We start from the raw sequence: 11239 nt of genomic DNA on the forward strand, positions 1-11239 counted from the left end.
AACAAATCATGGGTTAGAGTCCCCTTACCGTCAGTGGAGTTTTTGGAGGTTTCCGTATCTTTCCTCTCCATTTAACCCAAATGCTAATTAGTTCCTTCAAAAAGTCCTGAAGGCAAGTTTCTCCCAATACTTGATCCAGGTGTTTCCCTGTCTTCTTGAATTCAAACCTGCAAGGCTGAGTTGAACATTGGTAGCCGTAAACTCAGAATCGGGTCGACTGTTCAACAATGGTTAAGATAAATATCTGATGTTATACTCGAGTTCTTTGGCCTTTGCAGTTCCTGAACGTCGGAGACAGTTATAAAGCTTATCTGTTCAGCGAAAAATATATATTTTATAGTGGAATCTATGGGAATGAGATTACTGATTCACTGGCCTAAAAGGGTGCCTCGACTTCACAAACATCTCCTTCCGGTACATCATTTCGAACATTAAAACGATTAATCACGAATTCAATGTTTACGGTCCCAACAAGCTAAACGACTTAAATTTTAAAGGGGCTCCGTGCTGATTGAAAATACAAATTTGAATCATTTCCTGACCACTATAAGCAGGATTCATAGTCGTTTATATCTAGAGTTCTCACCTGAGCCTTTTGTTTGCTTAAAAGAAAATTTCCTATCCTTTCATGAACACTAGACTGAAAAGAATTTCGATGCATAGTTGCCATCATTTGGTGCTGAGATTAACCAAAATTTTTTACCGTGCATTTAGTTACATTTTTAATTTACTTTTTCCCTGTGATACTTTTTTTTAAATTATTTATTACTTTTTGTTGTTGGTTTTATGACTATACATATTTTGATGTGCATTTGAATCAATTTTATGGCTAGATTACAAAAACATTTCGATTAAAAAAAAGCACATTTTAATAACACCTTTGCCTTTCTTCTTTCAAACAATTGCTATTTCGTCAATTTTTCTGCAGTTTTTTGTTATCTACTTAATAATCTTTAAGTCAGAAATGATGGCAACTATACACCAAAATTTTCTACAGTGTGCAAGCAGAAATTTTCTCACCTTCAATCAAAATTTTATTACTTTCTGACCAACTAGAATGCTCAAATTATTGCTGGATCATTAATATAATGAAAATCCAAATTTCAGTTATTTCCTAAATAGTTCCAGCAAATTCCGTCTACAATTTTATTCGATTCAAAATTTTGGCCATTTTCTGTTGTAAGCTTACTAACCAAACACGATACTAAAAAGTAGAGGATTATGAAATCAATAAATTTTTATTTTTAAAGTGGAGTAAAAAAGGAAAAAAATAATTCTATCTTCGTCACACATAAAAGAAAATACGTAGAACGCTTTTTTTAATAAATTTTTGCCATCACCGAAAATCACGTAATTAAAAGTGCCGTACGATTTCAATGAACGAAATATTTACTGTACAAAAATTAATTATAATTGGAAACTGATGTTGGTATAAATCCACTCTAATTAGGCACTGCAAAAAATACTTTATTCAAAAAAAATTTGGTAACTCAAAATATGAGCACCATATATTTATTCTATTTATCAAAGAATCTTATCAAATAAAACAATATAAGATGTATAGTTTGTATGAACAAAGCATATATATATCTGTACAAAAATGCATACATATCCTGAAGAATTTCACATATGTTTAGAAATAGTAGGGAAGGGCATGGTAAGCGACGGGGTGCCAAGCAACTACTTTCTTAGCTTCTGTAGTGGTCACACCAGCCGGGTCTTGGTGGTCTTTATCAATTTTTTCTGATGTCTTGATATTGGCTTTAAATCCACCAGCGTCGGCAACATATTCGACGATTCTCACTTTGCCATCAGGGTCTTTGACTCCGTAGGCACCGACTTTACGGCCAGAGGCATCACCTGATTCGCTATGAAAAGATGGACCTCCAGGATGGGCATCATGATGACCAAATACGTAATTACCTATGCCCTAATGAAAGAAAACAATGAACTTAATTTTTATTTATTTTATTTATAACAGTCGTTTAACAGCCAACCAATTTTTGGGTTTACTACTACTAATGTTCAACCCCGTAGCCTTGTAATTTTGAACCCAATCCAGAAGAAAGGGAACTCCTGGATCAAGTATTGGGAGAAATTTGCCTTCGTAGAGGTCTTTTTGATGGAACTAACCCGCATTTGCGTTACATGGAGAGGAAGAGCACGAGAACCTCCCACGGTAAGCCTGATGGCAAGGAGACTCTAACCCATGGGTCGCCAAACTTTTTTGATCATCGACCCCTAGATAATTTTTCGAAATCTCCATCGACCCCCATAAAAGTAATTTTCTGTTAATTAAGATAAAACTCTATTAGATACTGTGTTTGTACATTTATTAAAGTAATAGTACATTGTGTAACAATAGTTTTATGAAAAATATATTAATGTTGAAATTTAAATACCTTAATATTTATTAAATAATAAGTAATTATGAATAAGTAGAAGTAATAAGTAAAGTAACTACAGATTTATTGCTTCTTAACCAATGAGATGAGTGTGCCTGGTGTTTTTTTTTTGCAAGGTTCGCTATATTGAGTTCAAAATTGGTCAATTTTAATTTTATATCCCCTCGTAACTCCACATTTAATTTCTGTACTTAGTACAGAACAATTCAATTTCTGTACAATTTCTGTACTCAGTTAAGATTGAATTTACGTCTTCAACCATATAGGAACTTGGAAAAGTTAGCATAAAAAGGCTGAATTATTTCATAAAGTTCTACATATTTTTGCATTATATTTATATTTGTTCAAAATTTACTTATTGTTAAATTTTTAAAAAGCATCTTTGCTTCAAGATCCGATAATAATTCAGCAAACTCATCTTGCAGGTTGATGTCCACGTTTTTAATGATGCGTTTATTAATTTATATTCCATAAAGAAGCTGATATTAAGTCAATTATAAAAAAAAATTCACAAATTTTACATACTCAATTAGATATGTGTGATTTGCGTATAAAGAACTGTTTTTTCTTTGACCCCCAATCGACCCTTCCGATTCGGATCGACCCCCATTTGACCCCCTGGCTCAGATAGACCCCCACTTTTGTTAAATAGACCCCTGGGGGTCTATATAGACCACTTTGGCTACCTCTGCTCTAACCCATGATCCGTCTACCACTGAGGATATTTCATATCAGCACTGTGATTGGTGCAAGCCGGATGCGGAATTCGTATCGACCAGCCATCGCCGGGATCGAACCCCGGTTCATCTCATTGGAAGAGGAACGCTCAATACCCTGAGCCATCGCGGCTCGATGTACTTAATTTATTCAATCTATCTAAAATATCTAATGGAACGATTGGCGGTTTCCTGCATTTTCATTGGGCAGAAAATTATTTAGTAAGAAGGACGCTACATAAAGGTTAAGCTAACTAGCTATTAATAAAGCCATAATCATTAAAAATGCACTGCGCCAAATAAAAATAACAGACTGCCCTGAATAATTTTTGATCTAATAAACGGATTTTTAAGTTCTAGGACCCAATCTGGATGGCTCAAAATAGTGACTTCAAATACGCGAATTAATAAGTGTAGACGATATTTTAAGTTAGGAAATCAGACATAAAGACGTACTTTCCCCGAATAAACATACCTTTTGTTAGACGGATTCAGTTTCTGACCCCCAAAATATAGGGGGTAGCCGCAATCTGAGAAATATGGCCAAAATAGTTTGGACAGGAGAGTGCTTAAGGTTTTTTCTTTACTATTATTTATTTTTTATTTTTTGCGCACTGTACATAGAACGGTATTTGTTGTAATATTATTTTCTCTTATTTCTAAAATTTAGATGTTGTTTTAAGGAAAATTTAAATTGTTCACATGACTGTATCATATTAAATTATAAATATTATCTTTATTTTTAAATATTTTGTAGAAAATTAAACTTATGAGATTAAATTGATAAAATTGGTGCATTAACATTAAATAAACGAAATTCTCAACCAAACGCTCTTTAAACAAAATTACTAATTATGCGAGGTACAACTTTTGCTTGAAGTATTATTATTATTTTTTTGTTGTATATTTCCAACTATTATTCCTATTTTGGGTTTTCGCCATAAATATTCTGGTAAAAAATTTTACACACTTTTTGAAAAGCTGGGAAATAGTTAAGTGATTAAGTTCAAGTCCATATCATGAAAACTATAGTTCATATTCAAATTGAATTAATTTATAATGTCAAAGCAGAACAATTTTAAGTTCATGATTTTTGCTTGAAATTAAATGCAGTAGGTTTCTTTAGGGGTTCAAAAAGTATCAAACAGTAATAATTTCTAAATTTTACTTCAATTAAACTTTTTTTAATATTTTGATAAAGTACAGATTTTTTAAGGATTTAACGACAGCCTTAACGTAAATTTTCAGAAAATATAAACCTTTCTCTTAGTTTTTGTTATACTCAATGAAAACTGATCTAAGAGAGCAGATCCGTAACCACATAAGGAGGAACGACTTCTTGCTGGGAATAATTGAGAGATTATGCATAGTACTCTATGGTTTCATACTAACTCTAACGAAAACGCTATTTCAGTTCCATAACGCATTCGCAAAATTTTCAACTCCCAAATACGTAAAATATCAAAATTTTCAACTACCAAATACATAAAATACCAAAATTTTTCAACTACCAAGTGCTGCTGCTAAAGATAAAACAAAATAAATAAAAAATCAACTAATCAGGGACTGAAAATGAGATTAGTTTTATTAACAATGCAATACAAACGCTATGCGATGTAATTAAATAAGATAACAATTAAATAAATTATTAAAATACCATAAATTTTAATGGTTTTTTTTTCTGAAGCAACTTTATTGTTACAAAAGAGTCAATTTCTTTCAGTGTACCCTTTTTTTTTTAGTGTACCCTAATATCTATTTAAGATTGAAAAGGAACTATTTCGACGATAATGTGGTTCATTATAATGATAATATGGTGGTTTCTCATCTTATTAGAACTATATTCTGGTTAAACATGATATAATATTTTTAATAATGATTTAAGTTGTATTAACATTTCGAAAATTTTTTGATCTACATAACATATTAATTTTAAAAATTTTGGAGAATGTTGAGCTATAGAATTGATCAAATTTTCTGCATTCATAATAAGATGGAAAAACGAACCATATAATGATGCAAATTAAACCTGATTACAAAACACACTCTAAATGAACGGGGGAAAATGGTTAAATTTTATACTCAATTTAGCTTGAAACAAATTTGAACAATGACGTGTTAAATCCCCTTTTTCTGGAAGTGCACAAAAAAGTAGTAAACAATGTATTTTCTATTTTAAAGCTATAATTTTAAGAGATATATATGAAGCTATTGACTCTATTTTTTAAAACTAGGTTTAACCCAGCATGCATTAAGAAGCTATCTTATATATGAAAGTTTATTTTACACCAAACTATGACCTCAAAGTGCAAATAAAACTGTATTTCAATTGTTAAACAATGCATGCAACTAATTCTTTAAAGGAGCTGAGAAAAACAATAACTTAACTTCGGATGTACTTTCCTATTGTTAGATTGTTTTGTTTTCCTATACAACCTATTTATATTTCATAACATCTTTGCAAGAAAGAGTAGAAAGTTTTAATTGAAAAATCGACGGATTTTTGTACAATATTAATTTTTACTTTTATTTCATACATTGAATAAAAATAATTATAAATCGTGCTTACATCTTTTGCTTGATATGCTGATGCTGCCGGCCACCATGCAGGATGATAAACAACAGCTGCAGCATTTGAAGCTACTACTAAAGCTAGCAGAATCAGCACCTAAGGAGGAAAAAAACTATGCATCACAAATCATCATAAAAAATATTTCACCTGACATCAGCATTATTATGAAAGCACATATATTGACAAAATAATATATATATATATATATATATATATATATATATATATATATATATATATATATATATATATATATATCCTAACCTGGACCATCCGACCGAGAGAGATGAAATTTGGCATACTGATGGTTCAAAGCACGGACGAGATAACAGTCTGTATTCGAACATTCTACTATTATGTGTTTAAGCGGAATGAGCAAAATATAATTCCAAAATATATCGCTTGATGCAATAAAAGATAAAAGATCCAATTTTCTCATTGGATGACAATGCGTGTAGTTGCACTTTTAATTGCAGATGATTCTGATTTCATTTTACAGATACAATTAATAAAATGACTAAGTTCATACGAGATTTTACAGAGTGTTTTTTTATAATTGTTTATCTTTGGTTCTTAATGTCAAGTGAGCACAAGTAAAATCAACTTGAATAGTTTCCGTGGTTAATAGTGGAGTCAAAGTAGTGCCAAATTCGTAGTTTAAAAACTATCTGAAAATCAAAATAATAAAAAAATTTCATTGAGAACGCGCGTTTTCAATAATCATATATACTTAGTCTGCACTTCTAGGTTGGTAAAATTAAATCAATGTGGTTAGTTTTCGAAGATTTCGTTGATGACCGTTGTTATTTTAGAATTATTTGATTGTTTATTGCTTATAAAGTTTTCTGTTTTATTCATATTTGTTTTGTTCTTTTAAATTGATTTCTCTTAATACTTTCTTTTCTTTTCTCATATTTCTTATTTGTTATTTGTTTCATTTTAATTGTTATTATATTATTATTTATTAAAGTAAATAAATACGTGAATTTTTGATTTTGTAAACCTACAACCATTATCAACATTGATATTTATTTTCATTTGTGAGAAGAAGTATTTGATAAACTATGTCACCTAAACGAAGCGCTGTTAGCCGTTGCTTAAGTTAATAAAATGTGTAACGCTTACATGCCCTACAAATGCAAATGAAATAATACAACTTTATAATAATTTAAAAAAACATGTATAAAGCATGTACAGAATATGCATATATATATATATATATATATATATATATATATATATATATATATATATATATATATATATATATATATATATATATATATATATATATATATATATATATATATATATATATATATATATATATATATATATATATATATATATATATATATATATATATATATATTTCATTTAACATAGGTATTACATAGGTATTTTATTTGCGTCGCACAAGAACTGTACAATGGGCTATTGGCGACGGTCTGGGAAACATTCCTGAGGATGATCCGAAGACATGCCATCGCAATATTGATCTTCCCCTGCTTTGGTAACCCGACAACCTGTGCGGGAAGTCGAGCATCATACGATAGAACAGTTTAACGAGGACCGATACCTATCGAAATCTCAAACAAGCAAAAAAGAGATATCTCGGTTTTCTAAAACATCCGCGCAACGGGAAAAAAGTGAACACTGGTCAAGTCCGTTCAGTTGACACATCTGAACAACGGAAAGAGCACTGGTAAATGTTCGAGCACACATTAGAGTTGGGCGTCGATTACAGTAATCGACTAAAACTGTTATTGATTGCGGATAATTAATAACTTACATAAGATGAAAATACAAAGAAAATAAGGGTGGAGTTTAAAAAAGAGGTAAAAAAGTTAAAAAGAAGAAAGAAAATAAAAATATTAAAAGTTCAAAAAAAAATTAAAAATCAACATAATTTAGAAAAAAATATAATTCATAAAATTAAATAATAATAATTCATAAAATATAATAATCGTAAAAATAAAATTCTGCTTACGCAGGAAGAATGCCTTTCTATTGTCTGGCTAAATAATATTTTGTTAAATAATCTTTATAATTTTAAGAACGTTTAAGCAGTGAGAAATATTTTTGACAAAAATGCTTTTAATAGCACACTAGCATTAATTTACATGATTCACTGTTACACTACAAAGATGTAAAACAGCATTAGAATTGTATAAAACAAAATGGATACTCAAAAATTTATCAGATTGTCGTAATTCAGCTCTATAATTTAATGGTTTAAAGTATCCAGTTTATTAAATTTATTTTTTCTCCTCAGAGTATCATAATTTATTTAGTGCTTGTAACTGTCAAGTTTTTATAAATTATCCTGTAAGTATTTACTATTCAAGTATTACCAATTCCTCAGTCATTTAAGTAACATCAGCTATTCCCTTATAATCACAATTATGATGATAAATCTCAGTAATTGGATAGTTGTAAGTGCGCCCTACATCATAAGAAATTCCTGATCAAATTCCGGTAAAAAGTACCGGAACTCAGTGTGCCAGTACCTTTTACAAAGCTATTTTTATTTGAGCATGTTACGGAACAAAAAATTTTATATTATGTAATTTTTACAGTTTAATCACTGAGTACCTTTAGTTAAATTATTATTACTGTAAAAATCTCGGTATAATATTTTACAGCAAAAATGGCAGTAAAAATTAATTTTACGGTGAAATGGGTAATACGGATTAGCTGCCCAAAATTACGGTACATTATTCCACAATTTGATCCGGGATTTTTATTTTGTTTTACAGTGTTTATTTTAATCGATAAAATTTTGTTTTCCATTTATCCGAATATTACTATTACGTATCAGTTATTTTCTTCATTTTCACGTATAAAGTAATTATTAATAATTTTACAGCAATTATATCTTCTCCAATTACTAAATTTACATATTGTTTTTAATTAGAATAATTTTAGTTTTATTATAATATCGGTTTTAATAATATTAACTTTGTGGTGATTGTCAACTATCCAAATATTAAAAATTTATCAATTATCCAAATATTATCAGTTACATTATTGTAATCAATTAAGAAGATAAAACTCAGTAATCGGCTTATCGTAACTCAGCACTAGATTTTGAACAATGAAATTTTATTTTCTATTATCCAGTTATTCTTTAAAGTTATTTTTTATTCTTTAAGTGATTTTTATTGATTTTAGTTACACAGTTATTATAAATAATTTTCAGTTATTTCCCTTTATTTATTATTAATTAAAAATCCAATATTTCAATTATCCTAACTACTTATTAATTATTAAATATGCAAGTATTATAAACTCCTCAGTTATCTAAGTATAATTAGGAATGTAATTAGTTATCAATTATGAAAATAATTTAAAATCAATTATTATCAACTTTCTTTTCGAAATATCTAAACCCTGAGTGTTTGATCATTTTTTAATTTAACGGCGCTGAATTTAGTTTAGAGATATGCCGTTTTTCGCGTTAGATACGAATGCTTGACAGTTGAAGTAAATAATAATAATAATTTTATTTGCATAAATTTCTAATTTTGTAACATTATTCTAAATCGAATAAAGACAATCGTGCTTTAACTAATACACAATAACATAACATTATTAGATTAAACTATCCATTTTTCAAGACCCCTCGCCATCTATATTAACAAAACAAAATGTTTATATGCATACTGCAAATAATTAAAAAAATAATAGTGGTTTATTAAGTGCCTTGAATGTGTAGTAAGGTGATATAATGGTGCGCATCTGTTTCAGAAGAGGGTAAAAACCCACTACCTCAGTACCTATATTGGTAAAAAATTACTCTCATGGTAAAAAATTGCCCAGCATTTATAATGGCAATATCAGTATAGTACTACATTTAATTGAACTTCGATTGAGTCAATAATAGTTTGGCAATTTTTTGAGGAATTCGAGATAAGTACCTGTTTTAGTTCGTTCACCAAATACAATAATAAATTATATTCAACATTGCTAATTATTTCCACGAATTAAAATGAATTAATTCTTCTTATAGGTACAAATTGAGATGAAAGACGATACCGTCTGTGTTAAAAAGCTAAATTAACTGAGAAAAAGTATTCATTTGTTTATAAAAATGGCAAGAAAAATTTAAAAATGTTATTGATGCCAATAATGCTAAATTAACTTAGTACTACTTTAATTATATTAATTGGTGTTTCTTAAACTATGCTAAATATGCTAACATTTGTATGAACATGCCTACTATATGTACTTTGGTAATAGATTTCTTACGGTGCAACAAAAGGAATACCAAAGTAAATTTTGGATAACGATAATTTTTTTTTTATCAACTATAGTTGTCCTCGAATAATAGCAATATATCAAATGATATTGAATATAGTTGACCTTTTTCTTTTTATGCGAAGAAATTCTAGAAACATATTTTGGTTAAATTAATAAAGTAAAATATCCGGCAGGGATATAAATAATAATAAATCAATGAATTTATAATAAATAAATATATCGTAATGTTGATCAATACCGATTATTTACTTCTTTCCCAACACTCAAACCAAATATTCAGCTAGTTATAAGTAAGACAAAATGCGCGCAATGCTTGACTTGTGTAAAAGAAAAGCACATGCTAAATTCGCAAAAATTAATATTCTCAAATCTAAATCAATTTTAAAATATAGAAAAATATCAGAGAAGGTTTTTTTTAAACTGAAAAGCAAAACACTTAAAAAATTTTGTTTGAATTGCTTCTTTTATTCAAAAATGATTTCTTGTAGCACGTAAATTTTTAAAAATATTAATTATTTTTTAACCATTTAATTTACAGTTTGGCAAATAAATTTTAAATTGTAAGCTGTGCAACTTCGCATATTTTACACTTAAATTATTACATACAAAATTTGAATGGAATTTTTCAATTAGTTCTACATAAATAAAATTGTATAATACAAATTTTTTGAAATCGTATTCTGAAGAGTTATTCAACGGTTTTCACTAAATTATATTTTTCTCCTTTCAAAATTACATAAGTTCCTGTACAACCTAATTCTTAAAATCAAGTGCAAATTGATGTATTAAATAATACACTTAAATATTAATATATTAAGTAACATAAAATTATAAACAATTTTAAAAGATTCTGCACACTTTATAATTTATTACGCAAATTCAGCCGACTCAAAGATTATTGTAAAGAGTAGTCCCAGTCACTTACCTTCATTTTTAAGAGTAAGGAATTGTTAGCTGATGGCTAATGGCAAAAAAACCTCGATGCAAATCCTTTTTATAGGCTCCTATGAATAATTGACAGTTAATCGATGTAGAAATTTGTTGCGTCAATCTCTCTTTGCCCCTCTTCTATATTCTTTCCCATGCAAGCGTGATGAAATTTAATATTACCTTTTTGCCAATGCACCCTGCTACATATTTTGTTATTTTTTATCAGGGAACTTATTCAAGGTTTTTATGGTAATATTCTCCAACTTATTCCTAACACAAAATTAGCCTTGAATATTTTTTATTTGTTTTAAAGACCATCTTCAGAATAATATCTATAGAATTTTCTGAAACAC

At 28.7% G+C, this 11239-nt stretch overlaps 1 protein-coding gene across 1 annotated transcript; it reads right to left on the minus strand.

The window, feature by feature from the left end:
- Window positions 1–1446: 1446 nt before the first annotated feature.
- On the minus strand, window positions 1447–11021 carry LOC107453794 (cuticle protein 14). The gene is made up of 3 exons (XM_043042723.3): window positions 10882–11021; window positions 5691–5789; window positions 1447–1930 (listed from the first exon to the last, which is right to left on the minus strand). The coding sequence occupies exons 1-3, from the start codon at window positions 10885–10887 to the stop codon at window positions 1634–1636; spliced, it is 402 nt and encodes a 133-aa protein (XP_042898657.2). The 5' UTR covers window positions 10888–11021; the 3' UTR covers window positions 1447–1633.
- Window positions 11022–11239: the final 218 nt, after the last annotated feature.

The sequence above is a fragment of the Parasteatoda tepidariorum genome, chromosome 1 (genome assembly GCF_982258835.1).
Source record: "Parasteatoda tepidariorum strain Cologne lab strain chromosome 1, Ptep-v5.0, whole genome shotgun sequence".
NCBI lineage: Eukaryota > Metazoa > Arthropoda > Arachnida > Araneae > Theridiidae > Parasteatoda > Parasteatoda tepidariorum.

What these genes read in the sequence shown, in the direction of transcription:
- LOC107453794 (XM_043042723.3), bottom strand. An exon ending in CAGCATATCAAGCAAAAGAT is followed by an intron (nt 1,931 to 5,690) that starts GTAAGCACGATT and finishes TTCTTTCATTAG; the next exon opens with GGCATAGGTAATTACGTATT.